Source organism: Coturnix japonica, chromosome 11, assembly GCF_054131305.1.
Source record: "Coturnix japonica strain WE chromosome 11, WE-NBRP24, whole genome shotgun sequence".
NCBI classification, from domain to species: domain Eukaryota; kingdom Metazoa; phylum Chordata; class Aves; order Galliformes; family Phasianidae; genus Coturnix; species Coturnix japonica.
The window spans coordinates 16,622,087-16,638,161 of record NC_140673.1 but is presented as its reverse complement, the minus strand read 5'-3'; the positions used below and the strand labels follow the sequence as shown (position 1 = coordinate 16,638,161).

Here is a 16,075-nt window from a genome sequence, read left to right as displayed (position 1 = left end):
AAAACAGGGTGTGATGGGTGTGAGCATCCTGTGCCTGTGGGGAGAGCCAGTTATCTGACTTGGAAAATGGAACATTGGAAAGCTGTAGCTAGAAAATTATCTGGCAAAAAAAAAAGAAAACTTCTTTTTTAATTATTGTAGTAGATTTACAGTAAAGCATTCACAGGCTTAAAGGTATTTGCAACTAGTTATATTGGTTCTCCATTAGAAAGCTAGGTGGCTTCTTGTGTGCCAGCAGAAGGCTGGAGTGTTCCGTGATGAAGTACACAAGGCAATTATCAGGTCAATTTTATTCCAGTGCTTGGGCTTGAATCAGGCCTTGGGCATTTGAATGGCCCTTGTGTGCAAACCTTTGTGTCAGCATCTTGTCCCGTGGTGCCAGGTGTTATGTGTATGGCATACAGCCATACTGAGCTGTTGGTCCCAAGGGGAGCTCTTCACAGCCTGCTGTTGTCCAGCTCCTTTAGAATTGGGGAACACTCTTGCAAAGAAGCCTTATTACAATGTTTTTCTTCTGACTCACAAGGCACATTAACCAAGTGTGGCATGTGGAAACATTGCCTCTCTAGCCCAGCCAGGTTGCCCTTGGGATTTTTAGGCATAGAGAAATTAGTCACTTCTTGCTTCTTGTTCCAGGGCTGGCTGCATTGCTGCCCTCTGTTATCACAGGGGATCACAGGGAAATCCAGCTGCTGTTTTACAAACAAGAAAAGTGGTTAGGAGCTCAGACACTTGAGGGAAGGGTTTGTTTTGTATTTTAATTGCAAGAACTACTTCTTGGTGGTGGTTTCCTGTCAGTCATCCCTTAACACAGCTGTCTTTCCTTGTGGAAATTTCTGCCAGTTTCATTAAGTTTCTGTGGAGAATTTGAGTTCTTCATCACAAAGGGCGGATCTTCTCAGAAATATTCAAAGGAATATTGAGCAGGATGGATGGCCAATGCAGTGCTATTGCTTCAATCACCCTCCACTAATTTAACAGCAGAAGCTGCCGAAAGTGGTTAAATCTTGTCTAGAAGCTGAATGCTTTGCAGTATCAAACTATAACCTTAGCTTGCTTTTTTTGGTGGCCAAAACAATTCCAGTAGCAAAACTTTTGGGGGACAGAGGGGACACTTCCCATGAATGAGCTGATTCATGGTGTTTGTTTTTTTCCCCGCTGTAGCTTGTTCATATGCTTCAGTGCAAATGTTTTATTTGGTCTATAAATTCTGCAATTGAAAAGAGATTTAATGCTTTTAATTCACAGTTTCTTTTGTATGACATTTCTTTAAAGAAAAAAGCTACCTTTTTTAATACCTTTTTCATTTAAAGGATAGTTAAATTTAAACACTGTTTTAGTGCGGACTGGAGTAACATGCGTGTCTGTTATTTATAGCAGTTGCATTTGCTTTCAAGACATGAGATAACAGACTCGTTTTCATCAGCCTTCTACATCTTTATGTTTCCAGTGCGGAAAATAAGTGTGACTTTGACATTCTCAAAATAAGACACAGATAAATTAGGTAGTAAGGATTAAGTAAAATTGGGTTTAACATCAGGAAACAAATGGCTGATTCCTGAGAAGAACAGTGATCAGCAATCTACCGCTTGCTGCCTTGCTGGCAGCTTAATGCTGTAATATATTTCAAGAAGGTAGCATTTAATTTTTTAGTTCTGTCACCAAGCAATTTGGTATAAAGCAGAAAAGCAAAATTCATTGAAATATCACTGAAGTAACTGCTCATAAGAATGGAAGCTTTGAACGTATGTTTTTCTTAGTCTTCTCCTCACTATTGTGTGAACTCTGTAAAGTAAATCAGTTTACTCTTGTTCACTTGTAACAAAATTCAGAATTAAATATGTGATGCAATTTCCTGCCTTTCTTAGCTTAGTCAGAATTACTGGATTTTTACTGGGTTGTTTTGCTGCAGACGTATTCTCTGTTACAAGAACAAGGAATTCTTATGGACATATAAAAAGATATTTTCTTTATAGATCCTTACACTCAGCAGGTAGGAAGAACTACTGTTTTTTGAGATATCTGCAGACCCTATGACATAAGTATTACCCTTTAGAATGATTAAACTTCTCATTCCTTTCTCGTTACTTTTACAGTACCAGTAATATGTTGGGTTTTTGGCTATCTGTAAAGATATGTGCTTGTTTTCAAGTGACTATGTTACACTGAAAAAATGTATTGATAATTATAAAATGCCAGAGGCTGGAAATGTTCTTTCTTTGTTTTTTTTCTCCTCTCTACTAGGTTGTCAAACTGAAGCAGATAGAACACACACTGAATGAAAAGAGAATATTACAAGCAGTGAACTTTCCTTTCCTTGTAAAACTGGAGTATTCTTTTAAGGTAATCATTACTCTGAAAGTAATCTTTTGAGTTTCTGGAAAGTACGCGATCAAACTTTAGGAAAAATTGTAGTTGTTATGCAGCTTATTTGTATGAGATTGTTACCTGGGGCAGGTCTTAGTGATAACCTTAGTGAGAACTTCAAAATTAGCTTCTAACTCTGAGACAATGTGTGCTTGTTGGTCTGTAAATAGAGTGTTTTGCTAGCAGTGTGTGTCCTGTGAATATTTACTACTTTTTAAAGTAATTTTCATTTTATTATAGCATTTTAAATGAGCAGAAATTCTAGCTTAACGTTTATGACTTTGAGATTTGGGGGTGGGGCTATGGAAGGTGAAAATATTCGAGGCTGTTGATTACAGACTTCTAAGAGTACAAGTTCATAGCTTGTGGTCAGCATCTCACCCTTTTCTCCTTTATATCATTCTATGACATTCTGTGTCAGGAGCTCACTAATTATCTTTATTAAAATTGATATTAAAATAGAGATTTATTGATATTCTGATACTCCTTTTGTCGAGTGTCAGCATTTCCCAAAAAATCTTTACTTATGTTACTTTTTATTTATTAAGGTCACTGGATGGCTACAATGTTGCATTTTCATTTTTCAATAAAATACACTGTACCTGGGAACTATAACCACTACAGCATGTCTACTATGTATTTATGTGTATTTACTTGCTTCCTTAGGACAATTCTAATTTATACATGGTAATGGAGTATGTTCCTGGTGGTGAAATGTTTTCACATCTAAGAAGAATTGGAAGGTTCAGGTAGGAAGTCTTAGTGAAACTATTCCTTCAGAAATAGTTACACTGCCGATCTGGGAAAAGAGTTTCATAAAATGTGTTACTATTAATGATAAAGGTCTGAAGGGGTAAGTGCATTTAATTTTGCCTTCTTTTAGGGTGCTAATATATACATTGAAAAAGTTATAATTACTTTTCAGTTTGTTAATACAGATATTAGTAGTTTAGCCATATTAGAATCTAGGGACTGGGTTTTTTTTTCTATTTTTATGTTTTCCTGTAACTAGGAAATGATATGCACATTGGCACTGAAATGGATTATGGTTTCTAAAAGTAAAGCCTGAAATCTAAATTTTTCTAAGTTCTGTGCTGTACAATATAATTATCTTGATTTGAAAGTATATTTTAAATGCCAAATGCAAGAAATGAAAGTGTCAGTTCTAAAATATTTACTGGTTGGTTTTTTTAGTGGTTTGGGGAGGTTGTGTTTGATTTGGATTTTTGTTTAGTATTTCTTTTGTTCTTCTTAGTATGCAATAAAAAAACTAATTAAAAGATTGTATCATCTGTTTCTGGCAATCTGGTGGCTGTTTCAGTATCTTAGCGTAGCATTGATTTACTTAATATTGTTTTAATTCTTCACAGTGAACCACATGCACGGTTTTATGCAGCTCAGATAGTGCTAACATTTGAGTACCTCCATTCATTAGACCTCATCTACAGAGATCTAAAGCCTGAAAATCTTTTAATTGATCAGCAAGGATACATCCAGGTATGGTAGTCTTCATATATTTGGAGAGTGCACTCACAGTTCACAGTGCAGATTTAGGTAATTGGAGCAAATGTGTTTAGAATAAATGAGCTGGTTGGCATGTTAGCATATATATTCTGGGGCATCACTGGGCAGAACTTCCTGTGACTGGAACAAAGTATATACGTTTACTGCCTGTGCTTAACAAAATTGTCAGGTTTTCCACTGGGGTTTGTGATGAGGAGGAGGTGATTACATGGCCCTGTTCATCTGAGATATATTATACATCTGCCCTAAAATGAGAAGGTACCCTACAGCATCTGATTCTCTGCATTATCGATATAAGCAGTTGATGATGATTAGATGTCCACATCTGTAGTATAGTACTTAATTTCAGGCAGTAGTTAGTCTCCCAGCCTTGGAGAGCCCATAACCCTCCTAGCAGTTCAAATCAGAATTGCAATACTGCAAATTACTTTTGTTTTACAATAGTTTCTCAGCACCTCTTCATCATCTTTTTAGTTTCTTTGCTTGTGATCAAATGGGAAAGTGATACACAACAACAAACATTCTGCAGTGCCCTGCAGTTCTTATACTGTTGAAGCTTCTCTTTATTCATAGCATCACTTTTAGCCACAACCAAGTCTAACAAGAAAATAAGTAATAAAAACATTGAGATAATAGGAAAAGACTCATAATGAGCTTTTTTAACTGAATAGTAATACTGCATGGAGAACAAATTAACACTGTAGGGAGAAGGGAAGTAAGAATTTCATTTATGTGGTTAAAGAGCACCATGAACATAAAGCTGTGAGTATATTCTGTAGAATTGTTGACTCTCTGTACTGAGCAGTACGTTTTTTATTGATGGTGGGCAAATCACAAATGCTAACAGAGTCAGCAGTCAGTCTTCCCATGGCAGGTTCCTTCGTTTCTGCTTCAAAACTGTTGATATGTTCATGCTGCTGCTCCAACTAAATTTTGTTTAGAAGCTCTGTTATTTTTTTAATTTTAAAACAGTTACTTGTTTGTCCCATGCCTGCAATGTGTTTTACACAGATTAATATGCATTCACAAACACAGCAGGGATTCTTTGCTGACAGAAGCAGGTCTGCTAAGTCAGCACATTTGCTCTCTCCATTTGGTTGCTGTTGTTTCTATAAAAAAACAAAGTAAAAGCTGCCATATAGTTGGCATTTAGCTTGTTTAACTACCTCTGTGTGACCTTACTGTATCAGAAACATTGGCACAAGTTGTTATGTAGTTAGTGATACCAAGGAGAAGAAAATAAAAGGAATGGATCCTCAAATAAGCATAGACTTGATAGGTTGAAATTGGTCCCAGAATTTCAAAAGTAACCTGCTGGCTTCCATATGTATTCTGCAATATGGTCCAGGAAAAATCCCAGAGTGAAAGCTGAAATAGCACACAATGCTCTGAAAACTAACTGCAGAAAATATGACAAGTGGAATAAAGAATCCTTAACAGCCAAGAACTTGTCATTCGTGACTACAGTTACAGCTACATTTTCTCCACATACACAATCTTCAGATGAGTAAACTGGATTCTGGTGAAGATTTCAAAGATATTCAGAACCAGAAGTTACTGGAAGACCTTGTCTGCGTTGTCATATTCCCACACTATTTTTTCCATGTAACCTTTATACACTTCTGCTATAAAAACTTCCCCAAGATTCTCTGGTATCTTAACCCCTTTTGTGATTCATTTGTTTGTCAACTAGGGGAAAAGATAAATATCTTGTTTATATTCACATTCTCCAAACTTTTAGTGGGATAAACAGTTGGATGTGAAATGTGTAAGAAAATATATTAATATTTTGCAGTACTTACAGATGAGGGAGTTGCAGTTTCTACTGATGGTTGAAATTCTAAACGGAATTTTTTTTTTCAGGGAGGGAATATTTATTTTTGTGCTGTTTATTTTATCATTAGAAAAAAAAATGCAAGTTAATTAAAATTATCTGAAAAAAGTTGCCATGTAGGAATGATGCATGTGACTGTGTGATAGTATGTTATCTGACACACAATTTTTTCCCATGTATAAAATCCCCCTCCAAAATATTTCAGAGGTACTTAATTTTAAATTCTTATGCCAGGTCACGGACTTTGGCTTTGCAAAAAGAGTAAAAGGAAGAACTTGGACGTTATGTGGGACTCCAGAATACCTGGCACCTGAAATAATACTCAGCAAGGTACTTCAGTTCTGTAAATGATAACTGTCAGTCATGTATTTCATGTGATTTAAAGGTATCGCTTAGTTATTAATCTCTAAGGGATGAACAGTTGCTGGTAGTTGAAAAATCAAACTGCAGACAAGTTTTATTGAAGTATCAGAAGTGTTAACAGACTAGAAGAGGAGCTCCAGAACTGCATAATGGTTGAGTTAGTAGTCATTGAGAAACTACTTGCAGCGTTTTATGTTTAAAGCCATGAATCAAACATGGAAAAACACTGGTCTTGCATGTAAAATATATGCAGTCTAATACTTGTACTCTATTTGAACATAGAAAAAATCTTATTCAGAATATAGCTATAGTACCTGTTCATGTTTTGCAAAAGAAAAATTCTTATAGTTCATTGAACCATTCATAATATTCACAATCATGTTAAATTATGCATTGTATAGTTTAACTAAATACCCTTTGTAGACCTTTAAACTTAAACAGAAAGTGTTTTTACTTTAGGTGAATGTGTTGCATATCCTTGGCTTTTATGACATTAGCTAAAGCAGCAAAGCAAGCTGCAGTGCCTCTACTACAAATTCTCCATAGTTGATTTTTTCAAGAATAACTGAGTCTTGACCTTGAGCTTTGTAGAAGATCTCAGAGGGAGCACATGAAATTGATGGCGTTGGGAGGGCGTTCTGTATTTATATATTCTATGTGTCCCATCGGTGTAAACAGATCACTGGGAGTCAACACAAGAATTTGCACAAAGTGTTTTGCTTTCATTACAGTATTGCTGTTAGAATCTGAGAGCTTCAGTTTGGTTTAAACTAGGGTTTATTAAATAAATAAATTGTATTTTTAAAATATTTTCTTTCTTTACATTGCATAGATATTTGTGTAGCAAATGTTAAACTAATTTAGAAATGGTACTAACAGTGTATTTCTGGTTTTATCCAGGGTTACAACAAGGCAGTGGATTGGTGGGCATTAGGAGTGTTAATCTATGAAATGGCAGCTGGATATCCCCCATTCTTTGCAGATCAACCCATTCAGATTTATGAGAAGATTGTGTCTGGCAAGGTAAGTAAAGGCTCTGTATGTTTTTTCAAGCACCGTTTGTTTTTTGCTGTATCTGCAGCACCAGCACCTGATTTTTATGTGGAGTTGATGCAAAATTCACTGGATACTATAGACACTGATCAATTTGGTATGAATATAGCAGGGGGCCTGGGATTGGATGACCTTAAAGGACCCTTCCAAACCAAACCTTTCTATGAATGTGGGAAGAATTTGTAATGAATACTTCTTGGGTACAAGCATTGTGACAGTAGAAGTAATCAAAGCTTTAAAAATCCAAATGTTTGCAGCCTGTATGGTTCCCTGCCATCAGATTTAAAATGCATCTTTTTAAATTTACCATCACTGTGGTATTATACTATTCTATGCTTGGATAAAAATGATCCAGTAACTATTAACAAGCACTTTCCAAAACGTTGTTTACCTAGCTGTTTTCTTCATAGAAATATCTTTGTAGCTTTTGAAAAGCTCTAAAGTGTTTCCATAATTCCTAGTAGTTTTCTTCTGTAGCAGTTAAGTGCTGTAGTTTTGATGGGGTTTTTGTTTTTGTTATTTTTCCAATTTTATCTATTTTGCTTTACATTTTTTACTGTTTATCATTTAATCTGTTGTTAAGTCCATGTTGAGTGCATGGCTGTGGAAACAGCACTGGACTTGAGCACTGGAAAGTGTAGTATCCCATTCTCAGCTAGCAGTATATTTCCTTTATAAACTTAAGTTAATAGTTTAATTTGTCATGCATTTAGTTTGTTAATTAGAATACTTGGTGTACGTGAATGTTATTATTATCTATTTTGTCTATATATACACTCAAAGTGTGTGTGTATATATGTTATTTATGTAAATTGCATATGTGTAGTGTTTATGCATGTCATTTAAAATTTTGGTCCTAGAAATTAATTGAGAATGCCTTGAAATGTGGTAGTATTGTTGTGAAACTGGTTAGTAAAATTTAGGTTTAGCTTTCACTTTATTTTTATATTAAATTAATATTTTGTCCCCTACTCAATCAAATCTAGAAACCTATAGAAATCTAGAAAATGATAGATGGGCAAGGTAATGCTATTGGTAAAGACTTTCTGAATCAGAAATACGTGTTCCTATGTTACTATATGATTTATAGTTAAAAGTAAAATGGTAAGTGGCACCAATGCTTCGTTTTGTGTGAACATTATTTTAGCTTATACAAGGGAAGAATCAAATCTGCATATTAATGTTGTGGATGTGTATTTCAGGTAAGATTCCCATCACACTTCAGTTCAGACCTAAAGGATCTTCTAAGAAATTTACTCCAGGTAGATTTGACCAAACGATACGGAAATCTCAAGAATGGTGTAAATGACATAAAGAACCACAAGTGGTTTGCAACTACAGATTGGATTGCCATTTATCAGAGAAAGGTAAGACTTCCTGAATCAAATTATTACTGAGCTGTGAGGAGTTGAAGTCCAATTTCTAATAATTTTGTTTATTTTTGCCTTCTTAAATGTGCAATTTTTTAAAATGAGAAAATGTGAAAGTAGTTGAATATTTAAGACTGAGGAGTACGTATTGATTTAATTATGTTTGTTTCTTGTTGCCATTTTATCCTGGACCTCCATATATTCCTGTTGTCTTAACACGTGTTTGTGCTTTAGTCTATTTCTGGAATATCTCAGAATGAGCCATCTCCTGCCTCTCTTGCTTTTTATTTAATCCCTTCTGTAATGGCATCTATAAATACTCCTCCACAGCAGTGAGGAATCTGTTTTCCTTTCCAACTACTTCTTAGCTGTGCTTTACTGGGGAGAAACTCTAGCCAAAGCTGAAGTACCACTCTCTCTGCTGAAATGCTATTCTCCCTCCTTACTCCTGCTCTTGCCTTACCTGTAACTGGAACAGGTTCAGATATTGAGTGTATCTACTGGAGGTATTTTCATTCTGACACTACATTGCAAACAACTGTGGTTGCATAAGCTGCAGCAATGATAAGAGCCCTTTTGAATCCTGTTTTATGATATTTTTAGAATGGCTATCTAGACCTGCTTGACCAACATGAAATCTAATGTGGCATTTAAGAAGTCGGTGCCCAGTATGCACCATGAACCTGCATAAGAATGAAAGTAAAACAGAGAACTGGGGCTATTTGCAGAGTATGGGGAGCCAGTAGCAAACCAGACAAGTGCAGTAGTGCTTTCAGGGATTAATAGGGCAGGGCTGGGAAAGGATGCTGGGGAAAAAAGAAAGGATGACTGCAGTTCAGCATAGGTCTGTCTTCCAGTAGCTCCAAAGCTCCCTCTCCCATGGAAGCTAGTTGAAGCTATATTCTAGTGCTCAAGGTTGAATGTCTGTAGATTAGTGAGTTACTAGAAACAGATTGGTTAGAAATTGTTTGCTCATTTTTGGTTTTTTGTTTGTTTATTTTTCAATAAACACCAAAAAAGACTAAAATAATTCTGTTGGTGCCATCCCAGAAGAATCGTGTGGAAGAATTGTTTAGTGTTCAGAATTCAGTCAGAAGGTTACAGTCAAGCAATAACAAACACTTCAAGGAACTGCTTACCCTCACTGAAATGCTAACAGTCTTGACTATAGAGGCATGAACTTGCTGCTGTAACAGAAGTATTTTAAAGGACAAACCTAGATACTAACAATAGTTTATAATAAGAAACTGGTTGTTTTGCTACACAAACTGACAGTACAGTTGTTATGGTATTCGCTTATATATTAATTACTAGAAGACAGGATACAATTAAGACATCTGATATTCTTTGTGTTAAGTATGGATGTTTTAAGAAAAGACTTGCCTCTGCAGAATTGTAATTATCTGTTCTCTGCTTTCTTAATGCCTGTTTACAAGATAATTTTAAACACTGAGTTTCATTCCATAGTATGTCCTTCTGGGACACCCAAACCCCATTATATTGAAGCATTGTAAAATAATATTATATTAAAAAATTACATTATTATTTTATTGAAATTAGCATTTCCAGTGCAATGCTGTAGAAAACTACTTTTACAGAAACAATAAATATTTTTAAAAGATGATCTAGTACTACAGGCAGAATAGCTGTTATTAAGGGACTGTGAAAAGTGATACAGAAGAACTTTGAAGCATCTAATTCTATAAAATAAATGCAGTAATTCTAGAGTCTGAAACAACAGTGTATATTGTAATCTCATTTAAACAATCATTGAAATACTGCAAAAAAACTTAAGGGTTATGCCAGCTTCTCACAAGCTGTTAACACAGCATGGATTTTCCTGAATAAATCTAGTGTTCCTTGGCAGCTCACAAAACAGAATAATGTTGTTATGCTGCAGTCTTAAGTAATACATTCAGTTACTTAATATTTCAGATGAGATCAAATCATGTTTTCCTTATGTGCTTGCATGGCTGTTTATTAAAATACTGCCTGATAATATGTTTGTACTTAGAGCCAAACAGGTATTTTCACTATAAAACAGTATTATCTCCTGCAATCTCTTTTTAGCTATTTCCTCGGTGAAGATAATAGGAAAAATGTTGTGAAATATAGGCACAAACAGCCACCTGATGCATTTCATTTGAATGCATTCGTAACTACAGCAGTAAATAAGATATTTATTGTTTTCTGAGCTTTATTAAAAGACAGTAATTGAAAATTATTTTGAGAAGACATAAAAAGAGAATTCAGATAACGGTAAACATATGGCTTAGCTAGGTATTTACTGAGGCTGTGTATTTTTGCAGAATACATCACCTAAACAGATACATTGTTTTAGGAACAGTACAATATGCTCCTGACAACTGTAGCGTGGTCTGTAAGTGCTGAAAGCTCCTGTTATTTTCTGGCACTCACTCTTCTTGGGATGTTCCTGAGAGAGATACCTACCTGATCACTCTGAATTTCCTAGTTTTTACAGGTTTAAATTTGCATTAAAATAAGTAATATTCTTTGCATAAAGATGGATATATTTTCTAAGGTCAGCATCAATAAGTAGCATGTTCTGTTAGCTTTAAGAAGCAGCAGTACTGAGAATCCTGGAAAGCAACTGGTTCTAATATATAAATATGAATTGCTTACTACCATACAGTTGGCATAAGATGCACAGAATTTCAAAGCTAACGATGTTTGTGGATTTGAGAGTAGTATGTTCTGCCTGTCTTTTTTGGCAGGACTTGAGATGTAATGGGAATGTGGCTATGTCTGTTATCACGGTGCTAAATCTAAAGGTATTAGACTGATAACATTTAATGTGGGGTTTTTTTGTTGTTCTGTTTTTTTGTAAACACAGGTAGAAGCTCCATTCATACCAAAGTGCAGAGGCCCTGGAGATACCAGCAACTTTGATGACTATGAAGAAGAAGATATTCGTGCGTCTCTAACGGAAAAATGTGCAAAAGAATTTGCTGATTTTTAGTAGGAGTAAGAGGACAAGATGACATCAGGGCTCACATTGGGATCTTTGCACTCTGTTAACAGATGAGGTGGAGCTGAGACCATCATATGTCAAAACAGTTACCTAGTTACTTCATTCCACAAAGCTGACTGAGGTCTTTATTGCCATCTTCCATGTGTGCGGTTTGCACCAACCCTTCTAACTAGGCACAATTAAGCAAGCACTGTTTGTGCAGTAACACAGAATAATAGACCACTTTCCTACTTAACTTTGGTTTCTGTCGTTCTTTGTTTCTGTGTATTGTTCATTTTTCCCCTTTAAAATGAAGTAGTTTTTTACCCAAGAATGCTCCATTTTATTTTGAATAATGTATTATTTGTGTGAGTGAAATGGAAGGTGTTGCGGCTAGTGTGATTTAGACTGAAGTGAAAGGTAAATGTTGCTTCTAGTCTGTGCCAGCCAATAATTCTTGTCTGTCTCGTGTCTGATGCTACAATTTATAATAATAATAATTTTTTAGTAGCTCAGACTAAACCTAGCCAACATTTTTAGCATTTTTGAAGGTAGTATTTATCGCCATATAAATGTCTGCTAAATTAACTTAAAAATGTTTCTTCCTGGAGACTGACCAAAATTCAGTAGAATCAATTGGGTGGCTTAAGTAGGAGACAGTAGCTAGACCCCGTGCCTTGGTTTTCTACATCCCTGTGGTTTTCATCACTGCCTCCTTCCTTTGTATTTCCACCTAGGCAGTAGGTCAGTTGCCATAACCAGACTGTACCATGGAAAGCTTACAGTCTCAAGAGAGGGAGTAATTCCACCTGGTCTGGATTTTGGACCATATTTAACCAAGTCTACTAACCAGCATTTCAGTTGGCCGTATGAAATGACTTTAAGAACATGAACCCTAAACTCTTAAAGGAAGTTTTGGTCAGTATTGTAGAGAATGACTCATTTTGGTTCTTTCTTTCTTTTTTTTCTTTCTTTTTTTAGCCAATATTTGGGCTCCCAAAATATTCCTTGTTTCAAGCCTTTTTTGATTTATTTTTTTAAAGGCATCCTTTAAAAAAACAAAAGGAAATAGAAAATGATGTTAAAGCAAAAAATCACAAAAAATAAAATGTGCTCTGCCATTGGCTTGTGAAAAGCGAATGGTTTAGCAAATGCAAAGTAATGTTCAAATGCATTGCTGGATGAACACGGTTATTTTTTGTTAGCTGTTAAGAATAAGAGGTTATTGCCAAGTTTTATTCTGGTATACTATATTAGTAAACTGAGGATGGAGTACTGCTACAATCACTTTCTTTTTAATTACAGCACTTCATTCGTGAAGAAAAGAGACAAAGTTTAAAAACTGCAACAGCTGGTTTTATTTTAGTTGCATTGTGTCTTCATTTCTAACCTACTTTCTTTCAATCAACCGGAATGTATGGTCACACAGATATAAGCGTTTGGGCTTAATTATGTTTTGTATACTCTCACCAACTGACTTAAAAGATATTGCTGTCATGTGCTAGCTTTGGGCACTTTTACACGTTTATTTCAATGTTAATAATCAGTGGCTCAGCACTTTTTTGGGGGTTGCTTTTAAACTTATTCGTAGTAGTTTTATTTGTACACTTGATTCTGGCTCTCTCGATGACCTGTCTTAAAACAGCGCATCAAAACAGTTTAAACTAGACTCATACTTCATGATAAATTTACCTGCATACAAGGACGAATTGTTTTTAATAAAACTGAGCTCTATTGGTACACAGCCATTGTATTTGTGTGAATGTCAGTGAAAATAAACCACTGACACTCCTTCCTTTTAAGCTGTATGACACTCCTTTAAGAAAAGCCTTTGTAGACATTTTACAGAAGAGTATGAGGCGTACCATCAAACATTCTCTATTTTTAGGTTGTTGAGCATTTTTGCACAACGTCATTAGGAGGCTGACACTGAATGCAGTCTTTGTCCACCCATATTTACATATTTGCAAGAAAAGTATAAGATACTTTGCTGTAGCAAATTTTATGTAACAAAGATATATCGTCACAGTAATAAATTTAAAGAAATCCTTTGTATGAAAATGTTAAAATCTTTTGTATTTCATTTAGACCAAGGACATGCTGCTGTATGCTAGCTGTATGCGATAAATTCTACAGTAACTTTGTTGTCGTTTATGAACTTTAAAAGATTTTAATAAATGTTGGAGATCACAATTTGATTCTGTTATGATTTTAATTTTTAGTCATTGCATAATTCTAATAAGGTTCAGAGATTTTCTGTTTTGTAAAATACTGTAATCAATCATCTTGTGTGTACAATAAGACAAAAGTCTAGGAAATTGGTTCTGACGTGTCTGTCTGATATCCAGATTAAATCTACTGGGGCATAAGTGGGAAAGTCATCGTAATGCCATGTTATTATGCTATTTTTTAATTTTATGAGAATCCCGTTAGGAAGTAAAATACTTTTCCAATATGGCATAATAGACTTCAGTATGGAAATAAGATTCTATTTTGGAAAAGGAGGGGAAGTGTGCAATTTCCAAGGCATTAGTGACTACATTTGACAATGTGAGTATTATACAACCCTCTCATTTAAACACAGTCATAAAATATAACTGCAGAATATTATGTTACCTGTATTTAATTTGAAAAATCATTTTCACAGTATGGAAAAATTGTATATCTATGACAGTAGAAGCTTGTTAATTTTACACATTTGAGGAATTAAGTGTTGAACTATATGGTATATTTTAATTGTACTCTAGTTGTATGTAACTTTCATTTCCAACATAAAGGATTGTATCTCATTAAGTAAATTGCTTTTTTATCTTGTCAGTTGCATTAAAACCCTTATTTTTAAATCCTTTAAAGTATTTTACTAATTTTTGCAAATAATTAGATGTTTTTAAGTGCTGCAATAGTGTGCAATATAGTAAACATTTATATACAGAAGTGCAAATTAAATTATGTACAACTCTCACACTGCTTCTTTGTGAATCAAAATGTTGTATGATGAGTCATTGCATCTCACCACACACTGAAACTAGTGTTTGAATCAAGATGAGGAGGTTAGGACCCATACTGTACATACTAGCTGGGACCCATTAAGATTTGCACTAGTCAGGATGTTTGGAGAACATGGCATGGATTAAAGGCGCTATATGAAGTCAGTGAGTTGGACTTCTTAGACAATCAAAAGAAAATAAGGTGATCATTATCAGCAATATTGTTGGTCATATTCATATTTTCACATTCAGACTTGATGCTTTTTATTAAAGATAATTGCCTGTTTTTAAATTGTCTGCAGACCCCGCTGTACAAATTTGTGCTGTGTCTCATTGTGCTGTGAATCAACTGATAGAAGTAAAGACTGTTAATGGTCTTGGCACTGTCTGTCTGGAGGCTTTTTCCGCAAGTGTTCTGAGAGGCTCTGATACCTCTGTCTGTAATGCAGCTCCTCTTCTTCCCGCTTCTGATCAAAGTTTCGACTCTTTGCTTATGCTGTGGTATGCCTACTACTGTGGTTTTGTGGGTTTTTTGTTTTACTTTGTTTCATAGTCTAAACAAGTTTTAAAGACTTGTCTGTTTTTTCTAAAGGTAGTCATTTTGCAGTTCCTTGGATTATCTGCTTTTACTCAAACTCCCACGCAAAAGCAGCATGTCCAGCAGTAATTTGAACGTGTCATTGAAATCTGTTCTGATTTGCTGTACTTACAGGGGAGTTGACCCAGATGAGAATTTGGGAAGATCTCAGTCAATAGGGAAGCAGTAAAAGCATCATTTTGTTCTGGTGATGGGGTAGTGTATGGCTGATCTGGACATCTGACTGAAAAAATGAGAAAAAAGTTTGTTATGACCATAGTAAATGGTTTCCATCTGCTTAAATATCTATAGGATAGTAAATGTGTCTTCTTACATAGTATTTATATAAAATTTTTCTTAGAAGGACAAGGCAGATTTGTTTGGTTTTGTGTTGTTGTGCATTTTTTCCAGACTACTTGAACTTTTCTTGTTTACTGTTGTAATTCTCTACTATTTAAGTTCATACCTAAGGTGGGTAACAGCTGTTTGAGGCTTCCATTAAATCATTTGGATGAGCTCCCAATACACAACTTCAAAGTTAGAAGTTCCTTTAGGAGCCTTGTAGTCTGGATATCTCCCCCCCACCCCCCACCCCAGAGAGTCAAATACAGATATCTTTGGGGTGGAAAAAAAAAAAATAAAGTGTTTTCAAAAATTGCCTTTGTTTTAAATATCATAAGCAATTTCTTGCAATACTGTAATTTCCACCTATGGGTGGACTTCTACGTTCCTTATTAGTGCTCAGGTTGCCATGTTTCAGTTTTTATAGACAGCATGACAGCAATCCGTTATCAAACTGCTAATTTTCTTCTTCATGTTGAGAAGTAGCCTGTATAAGAATGATACATCTTGATATATCTATATATACATCTATGATATATCAGTACAGATAAAACAATTCACCCAATAGATGGACATGACTGCAGCACAAAAGCTCCTTAGGATGAAAAGTTCTTCTCTTAGTTTTCTGGTATTTGGAGAGAGAGAGAGAGACTGATGACTTCCAGAGCATTCCTATAGTGGTGTAGT

The 16,075-nt window shown here is 35.2% G+C and overlaps 1 protein-coding gene across 5 annotated transcripts in view; it reads left to right on the top strand.

Annotated features, from left to right (window-relative positions):
• The window catches only part of PRKACB (protein kinase cAMP-activated catalytic subunit beta), a 62,353-nt gene extending 47,909 nt beyond the window's left edge, over positions 1 to 14,444 (top strand). For 4 of the 5 annotated variants that reach the window (XM_015870206.3, XM_015870210.3, XM_015870211.3 and 1 more), the window contains exons 4-10: positions 2,245 to 2,343; positions 3,034 to 3,116; positions 3,738 to 3,864; positions 5,960 to 6,055; positions 6,989 to 7,111; positions 8,344 to 8,508; positions 11,366 to 14,334. In XM_015870206.3, coding sequence (XP_015725692.2) covers positions 2,245 to 2,343; positions 3,034 to 3,116; positions 3,738 to 3,864; positions 5,960 to 6,055; positions 6,989 to 7,111; positions 8,344 to 8,508; positions 11,366 to 11,491 — 819 coding nt within the window. In that variant the 3' untranslated portion in view covers positions 11,492 to 14,334. Of the gene's footprint in view, positions 1 to 2,244; positions 2,344 to 3,033; positions 3,117 to 3,737; positions 3,865 to 5,959; positions 6,056 to 6,988; positions 7,112 to 8,343; positions 8,509 to 11,365 lie in introns of all 5 variants that reach the window. The other variant, XM_015870208.3, reaches the window with a different exon arrangement.
• Positions 14,445 to 16,075: the final 1,631 nt, after the last annotated feature.